We start from the raw sequence: 12,467 nt of genomic DNA, 5'->3' as shown, positions 1-12,467 counted from the left end.
AACTTTGCCTAAAAGTTCATTGCCATAGTACCACAAAAACTATAAAGGTATAATTCCAATAAATGAATAGGCACTATAGTGTTAACCGATTCGAACCTAACGTCGTACCTAACGTAAAGACGTCGCATAAAAAATGTATTTAAAAAATGCGTCAAAACTGAGTATTAAGTAATGTATTACTTTTAGGCAGATTTATACGGCGCGTGGTATAACAGAGTCGGATCTACAATTTGGACATTTTGGGGTTATTGTTATTAGTCAATATAAAACAGTAAATTTGACTTTGGCACATCGAGCCGTCGATATTATAAAAGCTAAAGTAACTCTGTCTGTCTATTTGTCTGCCTGCCTACGTCTTCACCCTTAAACCACTGATCCGATTTGGATGAAATTTGGTACAGAGATAGTTTGAGACCCCGGCAAGGACTAGGATCAGAAAAATAAAAATAAAACTTCATAAACAGTTCACGCGAAATCGCCATAAAGGAATTCTTCAAAGAACAGGGTCGTCGTGGGCAACAACAAACATTTTTATAATTTTAATAATTCCCAGAGTGATTTCACCACACATTATGCAAATTGATCGAACAAAGGAATTTGGGATCGAAATCGCCTCGGTTTTTTTCCCCCGATCAGCTGTTCGCATAAACTGTTGTGCTCATGGTTTCCCATCTTATTCTTTGTTAGAGGATACAATCAGTATCAACCAGTCGATGGACTTATCTTGCGCAAATCGGTATTTAAAAACAACAAAGAGAACGTTCTCATGCAAGTAAACTGAAATAACACCATGATTCTACACTGCAATAGCTGTAAAAGTAATAATTTTATTTTCAAATTTAAAACAAGTTTTTTTTTTTCTAGTGAAGATGTTTCTTCTCACTCGATAAAATCCTTTTTCACATTAGTATGAAGTACCTGGTCGACCGAGCTTCGCATGGGCTAAAACTCGGTAACAACCGTTGTCCCAGAGATTATTAGACCAAGCTAGATCGATTTTTCATCCCCAACGAAATAGTTGGAACTGTTTCCAAGATACCCGAAATATGTATAAAAGAATTGCTCGTTTAAAGGTATTAGAATCAGATAGGTAACGCGAACTTAAGAAATTGAAACACCGCAGTGCCAGTGAGCTTTTAACAAACGCCATCTCGGCAAATCGCTCGTCTACTAATGCTTGGTGAAGATTATGCGAGCATTTAGTGCGTTGGCGTGAGGCGCGTGCTGGCGTCGCGGCAGCTGCGCCGGCAGGTGCGGCCGCAGCCGCCGGAAGGCCGCACAAAAACCCGTGCACCTGGGCCATACGCCATACACTACACCCATACAACTACCTACCTACACCCATGCCTCGCTGCCTTGCACAAAGCGCGTCTTACACAAACATGCTCGCGACATATGCTCCCGTACCCGACGCCCCTTGATTGCCTTTCGAGTTTCGACCAGGTAGAACGCGTGCAGGTGTACCACAGATGCTTCGTCGGCATCGACTCGCGCGTTTTTAAATTCAAACATACCTATTCTGTTTACGGTCTCCACTGCCAGCGTTGTTAATGCTCGAAAGCGAGTATTTTTGCGACTAACACGAGAGATTGCTGGCTTTGCCGGCCATTGAAGGTATGCGAGAAGGATAGCACGCCCAACACAGCTTAATCTCTCTACTAGGGTATTGTAGGGACTAAGCTGTATACCGCTGGCAGGTGGTAAAACTGACCACCTGGCAGTTTAGATTGACTTTATTATGATAATGATAGTATTTTTATATTGTGTGATTCTAAAATTAGATTTTAAAAGACAATTGTCAGCGGTATACGTGCCGGAGCGCAGATTGCTCCCGACGGCCTGAGGGGCTGGATCTATCTTTGTAAAGTAATATTAAGACAAAAAATTGAACCGTCTACAAAAAACCATGAAAATAACTTTCTACCAGTCTGAAGTCGGTCCGTGCCTCAGCACGAGCCAGCAGGAGTGGACCTATAGTCATCTACCTCACCGACGCACTTTATATTGGGCTTCAATCATTCCTGCTGGTTCGTGCTGAGGCACCGAGCGATTTAAGACTAGAAAATAATTTTCATGGTTTTTTGTAGTCGGTAAAATTTTTTGTTATAAAAAATTTTCTTCACGCCTTTTAGTGTAAATAATCTATTGTATCTAGTAATGTGGGTGTAATCTATTGTATAGTTTAATATCAACTGCTCGTCACCTTCTACGAAAGATTGCTTTTTCCGATGCAGAGCCGTTCATTATTGAGGAATCCTGGTGCTTCACCAACCGTTTTACCATATGCATTACGACTTACGAGGAACATAAATTGCTTTGCAACTGACTGTGTCAAAGTAATTAAAATTCACATTCCGTGAAATACTTGTTATTGAGTAGTAACTCCCATGGTCAACTGTGGTCTTCATCATCAGTTCCACTTCACCAAAGGATTGATTTTCAATAGCAAATACACGAGCTCCTACTAAATATATCAAATTCGGACAAGCCCAAAATAGGGTTTCGTAGCCATTACGAAAAAAATAAGTAATATTTTTCCACCCACCGGTTTAAATTTCAAAAGGGAGGACGCTTGATTTTAATGAAAATTTGCACTTTAAAGTTGAATATTACGCAAAAAATCAATGAATCGAAAAATCGTCTTAGCAAACCCCTAATGGTTTTAAATTACCTATCCAAATTTGTACTTTCTAAAGTACGCGAGGACTTAGGAGGATAGGGTTGGATGACAAAAAATAATCTCCCCCACTTTACGTCTATGGGAGGTACCCCAAAAAAAATTTTTTTTTAGGTTATTATTGTACCATTTTGTCAGCATAGTTTACGTAATTATACCTGTGCAAAATTACAAGTTTCTAGCATTGATAGTCCCTGAGCAAAGCCGCAGACGGACGGACAGACAGACAGACATGGCGAAACTATAAGGGTTCCGTTTTTGCCATTTTGGCTCCGAAACCCTAAAAAGGGAGGTCTGAGTTACACCACAAAGTGAATCACAGCCACAAAGTACAGGCTGTCCTGATTCCGGATTGTAGAAAAAGAAAGTATCCAAATATTTGGGCCAAGATGCCCGAAAGAAATAAATTTATTATTATTATTACAACATCTATTTATCAGACATTTGTTTTAAGTTTAGAAATCAGCGATTACAGACAAAAGATTTAAGAACACAAATAAGATTTTGGCTAAAGGGCCGGTACCATGTCAATAATTCCTGCCATCAAGTAACGTGAGTTAATAAAGTTGCTCTCGGTCGATTAATGTGCTCGGGCTCGAGAGCACTTACAAAAGTTAACTTTGAGCCAATCGTCTAGTATTTACAAGAGTGGTTCGCAATTTCCCTCTGTAAAGTTGTAGCAGTTTCACCGGCTTTACAGGTTGTAGTTGTGGCGAAATTGTTTTCACAAGCTGCTGTACTTTTACGACTCGACAGCACCCGCTCCGCTGTTATATGCCTGAAGCAATTTTCATAACAGAAGATCATTAATGAATTGTTAGTGTAGTGGCCACAATGACGTAATTACTTTGTGTTAAAGGTTTAGCTGGCCAAGTAGATATTAGTTGCCTAAATAAACTACGGACAAATTAAATGAATGCCCCAAAATTGCTATTGATACAAAACAATTGAACGCTTTTAGCGACACAATACGGCAGCTTAATAGGTGAATTTTAGACAATGGAAGTACGTGATAAATCGCTCTAGGGTGTGTAGTGTACTATCCATCCAGTCACGTGTATTGTGATTAGAGGTTTCCTTCCAGTGCCGATCGGAAGCGGCACGCGGCTGCGTCTGCGCCGGCTTGGGTTACGTTACGCCGCGGGAAATAGTTTTTTTTATACCTCCTTCACATCCTCCCCAAAAAGGAAACTAGTGGAACAAAAAAGCTTTTAATAATAAGTAGACTCAAACTTTATTCAAGTAAAGTGCCTACCAATTTTTTATGATAGTGTGCGATAGGTACTGAAATTTGGGACTTCGCTTCGTCTTTCTATACCTAATAGCTTTTCTGCCCATAATCATGAATGGTGAAGTGAAGCCAAAAACGAACCCTTTATGCGTTCTGTAAAGTTTTCGATAAAGGACGCGATAGGTCTACTACACCTCTGCCCTCTGGTGTCTTTTATAATATAATAATAATAAAATAATTTATTACCCCAGAAAATAAGACTACACAATAAAAAAAACAATTTCACGTAACTAGGTTGCAATAGGCTCAGGCTCGGCATAAGCTACGAGCAAAAGAAACTTGCAGCGCTGATTTTCAGCCTGCGTCCGTATCGTTATCGAAATGGTTCGTTCAGTTACAGTCGCTGAATCAATAAAATATCTTAATGTAATGTAAATGGGAGCGAAACATATGCCGTCCATGTCCTCAGTTGGTAATTACCAGCGCTCATTACCGCGGGCTGCCGTTGTGACAGACACCGTCAATTACGGCGCGGCCGCACGCAAGCCGCCGCTTCCGTTTCCGATCGCGGCCAGTAAGGCTTCGGCACACTATCCAATACATTGCTATCGATCGTTCATCGACGACCACCCTTATGTCTCGTTGTCATATTTTACCGCAATCTTTTGTTTGACGTCACCTTTTTTACGAACAATCGAATATCAATATAACGCCCAAGAATCACATGGCAAAGTTTTTTCGTCAAGATGTTCAACAAACAAACAAAAGGGGCCACTGTACCTGTACGAGTCCATTCGCTTTTATTAGAAAACCCTAATAAAAATGATATTAAGCCCTAATGTCGATGCCCTAGTGGCGATGCCGCGCGAAGCTCTACAATCGTAAAGACTACTTTTTGGTCAAACCCCGTTCGACCATTATATTAATTCATTAGGGGCGCCTCGATTCGAGATTCAATCGTGAGTAAAGTTTACGACAAATTGCAAAGTTCCGACCTTGCGTGGCGTAGGCGTGGCGCGTGCCAGAGTCCCGGAACCCCACAAGTGCACGGCGCAGCGCGGGGGGCAGGTGTTGCACGGCGGGCCGCCGCCGCCGCCGCCGCCGCCCGGCTCACTCAGTTCTCGGACACCCTCGGGAAAGGGTCGCTTCCCATAAACGGAGCGCTACTATTAATTCGTGCTTTAAAATAAATAATATTTCTACTATTCAACAATAATTACTGTTTTAAAATAATTTCGATTTCAATAATATTTTTTTTCTTTGTAATCCTTTAAACCGAGGGCATAAGAAATGAAGATGCGCTGCAGTCGAATAAACTCGAAAAAAAAAAACAATGTGTCGCGTGTTGATAGTTTAATGTGGTCAGTGACTACGAATGTGGGATTATGTGATCGGTGTGAGTGTGGAGTCGGGTTGTCGGGTGTTGTTTGTCCGTGCGGGCACGTGCGCGGGTCGATGCGGCGACGCCTGCGCGCGGCGCGCTGTCACTGCTCGCCACCACCGGCGGTCACCACTGCCCTATCTACCACTACCACGCACTGTCCGTCATAGTCTTCGTTGTCCGACACCAGTTAGAAAGGGGTGAATTTCAACTCATCGATCCCGCCTCTCCGCCTCAGCACTCATAACTAAGTACTTAACTCTCAAGGGAAGGTGGCGTGTTTTCACATCGTAAACTGGACAATGTTTCTGTCCTATAAGTTGTGTAGGACTAGTAGGTACGACATTATGGGCTTTAGGAAAAATATTAGATTATTATTGATTACTTATCTTATTAATAGAGTTTATGAATAAATCATTTCATTTGCAACTTGTGACGATGTTTTTATTAGGTCATTTATATTAACACTAATTTCGGTTTATCTCACCGCTGCAAGAGATGTAAACGGGCATTATTTTGCAGCCCACGGGAGTACTACAAATACGAAACGACATCTTTCTACACTTTGATCAAATTTGATGATGCCAATGAAAGCCAATGTTCAGCGTTTCCGGCCCATCTTTCAAATTGTGTAAAAGACTACCTGCGAAACATTTTGCCCCGATCCTTTGTTAAGTTAGGTATTTCTTTATTGATTCTATTAACATAAAATCAGGCGGATTACGTAGTTGAATGGAGCTGTTAACAATTAGTAAATTGAAGCTGCAATTGCGCATTTATCTACATGACTACCTATATCGCTGCCTCAATGTTAAACTCTTGTAGAAAAAGCGAGACGAGATAAGTGTCTAACAATAACAGCAAGCTTAGTTGATGACTTTGTTGCAGAAAACTGGAGCTCGCCTAAAGATATTCTCGAACCCTGCGCCGCAGAGCACGGAGCGCGTGGTGCAGCTGGTGGGCGGGGCCGACGCCGTCGCCGCCGCCGTGCGCGAGGTGCTCGACCTCGTGCGAGAGGTAACTCCACCGTTACACATTTCAGAGTATTAGCCGGAGATATAAGTTTGTTTTTCGGGTTATTTTCTGGTTAATGTTGTCACAACTCGCATTCCAGGTCCCCATCAAAGGAGCCGTCCAGAACTATGATCCCCACAATTACGACGACTTTTATGCGGAAGAATATGGCGGTTTCGGTAACGGGCAGGGTGCCGGCGGCCCACGTGGCGGAGGCCCGAACCGCGGCCCGCCGCGCGGCGGCCCTCCGCCAAGAGGCATGCCCCCAATGGGCCCCGGTGGCCGCGGCCCGCCCCCGCCGCGCGGCGGCCCGCCAATGGGTCGCAGCGGGCCGCCCGGCCCGAGAGGCGGCTTCAACGACTTCCCCGGGCCAGGAGGTCCCGGCCCCAGGGGTAACTTCAACGGCCCCCCTCGTGGAGGCGGTTTTGGCGGTGGTAACTTTGGCGGCAATTTTGGTGGAGGCCGAGGAGGCGGCGGTGGCGGCGGCGGGGGCAACTTCAGCAATGATGGGAACCAGCAGGAGACCACTACACAAGTCACCATTCCGAAAGATGTGAGTGTACATTATCCTGTACTCGACACACAAAACATAATGTTTTTTTATCGTACACATTACCTAAATACCATACTGGTTTTTTCTAGCTGGCCGGTGCGATAATCGGCAAGGCGGGGTCACGGATCCGCAAGATTCGTGCGGAGTCCGGGGCAGGCATTGAGATCGCGGAGCCGCTGCCCGGTTCCAGCGACCGTATCATCACCATCACCGGCACGCCGCAGCGCATACAGATGGCGCAGTATCTGTTACAACAGAGGTTAGACCGCTCTCCCCGCAAACACTACTAGCATATTTACTACTCTTCATTTAACACTAGGCGGGCAAATATTGGGTAGACAAACAGCAGGAGTAATTAAAAACCTTTATTAAACTTGCGCTATGTCGTGGGTAGACCCATTGCTTTTTGTGTTTACTCAAAAAAACTGATAGATCCTCCTTAAAATTCACGATCGAGTTAATACCCGTCTGTGGTCCCTTTACCGGTTGGCTTTCCGGCCGAGCCAATAGAAATACACGACGGAGTATCATGGAAATAATTCTTATGAAAGGCCTTATGAAAGCCCGAAAGACCAGCGGGCTATAGGGTCACAGCTTTACGATTCTTTATAACGCATGGTGACTTTGTCAGCTCCACTTTGCCATCACTAACACAATCATTGTTTTGACACTAGAATGTTTGAAGAATTCCCTGAGTTGGCACCAAACAAGGCTAAGATGTAGTAAAGTTTATTGATCGGCTTCGACTGTGACGTCGATGTCGTTAAATGCAGGTAACAAGTAATGGATTATTTTTAAAAGTAGTATTCCATTTGTTTTTCCAGGGAATCTTGAAAAACTATTTCTAAAATTATTACTATTACCAACAAACATCCTATAAAGCTTTTTTAGGGTATAGTTCTCATGTAAGCTTCATCAGAAAAATCTGTGGGCGTGTAGAGGGTGTAGAGTGGAATTTGTTATTAGATAACTATGTGTCATTGTGTTTTAGATTTACGTGCAGCTCATTATGTTTATATCACGTATGGTTACGCCTTTCATGTAATTAACTAATTTTAAGTATTTTATCTGACACTTCATTATCATTACCTAATCTATTTGTCATTCTCAATCGTAACCAGCTTAACAACTCATACACTTGTGCTAACAAGAATGTGGTAAATAACAATGTTTTAGGTGTGTGTCCACAACTAACTGACGTCGCCGGCCGTGCGTTGTTTGGAAGACTAGTGATTTTGTTGTTTGATTAATTAACAAAAAATCACTAATCTGCCTACAAAGTATCGGAGCTAACTTCGGACGAAGACCTGTCTTCATGCTGTCTCCTGCCTTTAATTGTACTAACTTGTGTTTTTCATGTATGTAGTTGTTTTTGTTATAATTCTGCTGTAATCCTAATTATTTGGGTTACAAGAGAACATTCATTTCTCCTATTCATATTCATATTAGCTTTTCACTGGTTTTCATTCTCTTTGGTGCATAAAGTATCATTCCTCACATAGCCCCTGCAGCTAATTGTTTACCTTCCTCTCTCCTAACTTCGTTCTAAAAATATAATTTTCAGATTAAAAAAAAAACCTGACATCATACCGCATTGTTTACTCATCTTCCGGACTATTGCTCAATATTAATGTTATTGATTTGAATGTGTCTATAACTTGTGATTTCTCTACTGCGCTATATTTAAAGTACCTAACCCTTGCACTAACTGTTCATATTTATTTGACAGTGTTCACGAGAGCAACCCGAGCCTTGGTCGCGGCAACTTCTGATTACACTCTTCGGTATGTCGCATCGAGTGAAGCAACCACCGCACTTAAATCCTCAAACCTCAACATAAATCATGTACAATAGCGCCTCGAGGCTCGCGTGATACTTCTTGTATTTACAGAAATAGTGTAATCTAAGAGGAATGCATTTATCATAATTTAGTTATATACCGTAACAGAAATGTATGTAAGATTGTGTCAATAATTTGAAGAATTAGTTACATCGATGTATTTTTAAGTAAATAGCAATAGATTAATGAAGTTTATTTTGAGAGAATGTGGTTTTCTTTCTTGTATTTCGTCATTCCTATATATAATACCTACAGCCGAAGAAACTGAATCGTTTTTTGCTGCAAAGGTCATGTGGACATTACACGTCTGTTAAAAAAAAAAACTTGTAAATTATTGTGAAAAGTTTTCACCCTATTACGCGATTCACTTTTTTTCGACTACTCAAGAGGGCGCTCGAGCTCGAGCGCTCGCTCTATGTATGGAGCAATGGAGTAAGTAGTGAGTAGTAATATCATAATTATAGACTGGCCAGCAGAACCAAGACCACATAATGCATTATATCGACATTCAGTTAGCGAACAGAGGCGTCTAGGTACTTTTTCATCACACTTGCTCGTCAATATGGAAGGGTGCGAAGTACTAGGTTGGGGTAATGAAATCTATCGCAGCGCTCATAGTGGCCAAAAGAAGAAATAATCTAGGGTCTGTCATCTGTCATACTCATATGAATCTTATTAACAAAGCAATTAGTACAGACTTTAACTACCTAATTTTAGTAATAGATGTTTGTGTTATGATGCGAGCTTGAATTATTGAACACTGTCCCTGTTTTGTTCTTGATTTCTCTACATTTCTGACATGTCCAGCAACAATTTTCCTGATGAAACGGTTTGTGGTTGAAATTTTATATTGAATGATACTCACAAAACCGGTCTTCAAAATGATACTCATTTTGATCTGAAAACTATATTTAATTTATAGCGATATAAGAACAATTATATAATTTTACTATTATTCAAAGAAACCATTAAGATAGCTTTATCTTTTCGTTTTAGAGTAAAAGTACACCTAAACATGAAGTAAACAAACCCTGACTTAACTAAAATAAAACACTTTTTGAATAAATTTTACTTTAAGACCAAAAATGAGTTCACAACCTTTTGTCCCCCCAAATCACGGTATCACAGTAGTGTTGTATTATAAATTAATACGTTATAGGTTTGATTTTTGCCACAATTTCGCGATGAAATTTCAAGACATCAGAGCCAAAAAAGTTGCGGACGCTAGGTGACGCTGATGTCGTGCACAGGGTCATATCTCGGTAACTATGGATTTACGTAAAGTTAGTAGGTACGTCATTTCGGACTAGAGGTTTCATGTCAGCAAGTGGACCGCATGACATGAACTTCGAGTTTCGTAGTAGGCCTGCAGAACTCACCATAGGTGAAAAATACAGTAATGGCTCTGCATTCGAATCCCCGATAGGACATCTTTTTGTTTTTTATATCTTATTTATGTTCATTGTTCAATGACTTGAGTCTCAACGATAGAATAACATAATTATTAACTAGGTACTTGAATTTGTAGCGCCCATGTTTCAGCAGTAAATTTCCAAAAAAAAAAAACTATTTTAATACACGAAGGTACTAACTCAAGTCACCGCGTTAGTCTTTGCGTGGATTCCTAGTCACGTTGGAATTTTAGGAAATGAGAGAGCTGACCAATTGGCAAACGAGGCTATTGTTGATGGAGATACGTTTCCATATGTCAATTTCTGTCACAATCTGGCTAATCTACCCAAATCATTTTTATATGAAGAATGGAATAGACACTGGATTGATAGTTCATCTAAAGGGAAATATTATTGCCTTGTCCAAGAGTCTCTACCACATAAGCCTTGGTTCCACAAAACTATTTTAAGCAAAAGGACCACTTCTGTTCTCTGCAGGATACGTTTGGGCCATGTGTGTTCTCCAGCGCACTTACACAAGTTAAAAATAGTTGATAGCCCTACATGCTCCTGTGGAGAATATGGAGGCCTGAATCACATCTTTTTCTCATGCTCGCTTTACAACCACTCTGATCTTTTCTCTCAACTCCAATCAATTCCAATTCCCTTTCCCACCTCCATTATTTGTTTATTGTATCATAATACCAGTGATATATATACCATATTAGCATCATTCATAGAAAAAAATTATATCCCAATGCTAATATTAAATCCTTTTGTGATCTTAGAATCACATCATGATAAAACTTGCATAGCTACTTATAAAACAAACAGAACCGTAGTTGTATAATACAATTTATTTCAAGAATCATAAATTGAGTGTTCTTAAAATACAGCTAAATATAAAATTCATAAAAATACACCACAGCTTAAAGCTCTTTGATCAGATCAAGTATCCGAATAAGGTCATCATCATGTGTGGTTACCAGACTGATTTCCCATCACTTTATGTGTAACAATATGTACATTCCTGAAAATATACACCAGAGGTATCAAACCTAAGAGCAAGACACAACAGAGTAGGTGATACCATTTCAAGCCAAAATCTGCACCATGCGATGTTAGTTCTTTTACAACCACTGTCTCAACTGACTCTCTTGGTTTACTTGGCAATAATTTGGTATCTTCTGAAACTGACTCCGCTGGTTCTACATCTGTATATGGGACAACAGAGGGTGCTAGAGTACTATTCAATACTATAGCATTACAGTCTACAGCAAAGTCATTGTTACCATTTACTTCTTTGCCATCCAAATTATTGATATTTGTCTGTGGAAGTCCATTGCGATTATTTACTATAGAATAATTAGAACTTAGAGTACTTTTAGATGTTGATGGTACATCATCTAGTGGGACTGGCAGTCTTTCTGTCAGCACTGAGTATGGCGTAACTGGAACCTTGATAGTTCTTCGTGCAAATATTTCATTATCCTTATGTATTTGGTTAATTCTCTTCAGCTCTGAAATCTAACACAAAATATTCTCTTAACGAAGCATACAAGTATTATATTATAAGCTCATAAGAACACAGAAAAGATAATGACAAATTTATCAAGCTGATAAGGGGATTTGTAAAGTTATCATTTGTTAAGTACCAATCAAAGTAAGAAGCAAACTGTTGCAGCCAATTTGAATAACAAATATGAATTAGTATTACAAGAATGAGATTTTAACAAAAATTCAAAGACATTTTACAGAAAATTAAAAGTCACACTTACGGAACAATAGAATCGTAGAGCAATAGCTTGTAACGTGTCTCCTTCCTGGATCTGCGCTTCAATAAAATGATCTTGTGTCTTCATCTTGTGTAGGGGGATCTCCGCTGAATCTTCTTCTTCTTTGTTTGCATTCATATTATACCCCATCAGCTCATCCCCGTGCATAAGGCGCGTCCTGGTAAACATAAGTGACAACTTACGTTAAAAACACGTAAACACTAAACTGGTTTTCTTAGCTACTTACACACTATGCTACACATACCTTTGTTTCATCTTTAAATACATTTATAACTAGCATGACCTAGTAGTAACGTGAATCTACCTTCAAATCTATGAATTTTATGCATTAAAAAACTATATTAAAACTAAACAGCTGTTCCAGTTACAGAACAAGGAAGTAACTCCACTCACAACTTCAGATTTTTTGCTTCTTCACTCACACAATTTGGAATTTTGGTTTGACGTCAAGCAACCATAGACGATATGGTCATGGTCACTAATATTCAGTGACAACAGAACTGTAAACTAATGAAACATACTGCCATAATAAATCAACCAACGACACCTCTTTCGTTTTCGCGAAAATTAATAATGTAATAAAT

General features: G+C 40.3%; 2 protein-coding genes across 5 annotated transcripts in view; one reads left to right on the top strand and one right to left on the bottom strand.

The window, feature by feature from the left end:
- HnRNP-K (Heterogeneous nuclear ribonucleoprotein K) overlaps positions 1-8,902 on the top strand; it is an 84,637-nt gene extending 75,735 nt beyond the window's left edge. For all 3 annotated transcript variants that reach the window (XM_074097427.1, XM_074097429.1, XM_074097428.1), the window contains 4 exons: positions 6,178-6,306; positions 6,404-6,856; positions 6,946-7,115; positions 8,586-8,902. In XM_074097427.1, the coding sequence (XP_073953528.1) occupies positions 6,178-6,306; positions 6,404-6,856; positions 6,946-7,115; positions 8,586-8,628 (795 nt within the window). In that variant the 3' untranslated portion in view covers positions 8,629-8,902. The remainder of the gene's footprint in view (positions 1-6,177; positions 6,307-6,403; positions 6,857-6,945; positions 7,116-8,585) is intronic.
- A 2,024-nt stretch (positions 8,903-10,926) lies between these two features.
- LOC141434944 (lysM and putative peptidoglycan-binding domain-containing protein 3) lies at positions 10,927-12,378 on the bottom strand. Of its 2 annotated transcripts, none has more exons than XM_074097434.1 (3): positions 12,277-12,378; positions 11,866-12,040; positions 10,927-11,614 (listed from the first exon to the last, which is right to left on the bottom strand). In XM_074097434.1, the coding sequence occupies exons 2-3, from the start codon at positions 12,028-12,030 to the stop codon at positions 11,060-11,062; spliced, it is 720 nt and encodes a 239-aa protein (XP_073953535.1). In that variant the 5' UTR covers positions 12,031-12,040; positions 12,277-12,378; the 3' UTR covers positions 10,927-11,059. The 2 variants fall into 2 exon arrangements, with proteins under 2 accessions (XP_073953535.1, XP_073953534.1); XM_074097433.1 differs by having other exon boundaries at positions 12,128-12,351.
- Positions 12,379-12,467: the final 89 nt, after the last annotated feature.

This window comes from Choristoneura fumiferana, chromosome 14 (genome assembly GCF_025370935.1).
Source record: "Choristoneura fumiferana chromosome 14, NRCan_CFum_1, whole genome shotgun sequence".
NCBI lineage: Eukaryota > Metazoa > Arthropoda > Insecta > Lepidoptera > Tortricidae > Choristoneura > Choristoneura fumiferana.
This window is presented reverse-complemented; position numbering and strand designations above follow the sequence as displayed.

Bases quoted from the DNA above. Each gene is read 5' to 3' on its own strand.
- LOC141434944 (XM_074097433.1), bottom strand. From the start codon at position 12,150: ATGTATTTAAAGATGAAACAAAG. The intron at 12,041-12,127 runs GTATGTGTAGCA...TATGTTTACCAG, and splicing joins TATTTAAAGATGAAACAAAG to GACGCGCCTTATGCACGGGG. The intron at 11,615-11,865 runs GTAAGTGTGACT...ATTTTGTGTTAG, and splicing joins CTCTACGATTCTATTGTTCC to ATTTCAGAGCTGAAGAGAAT.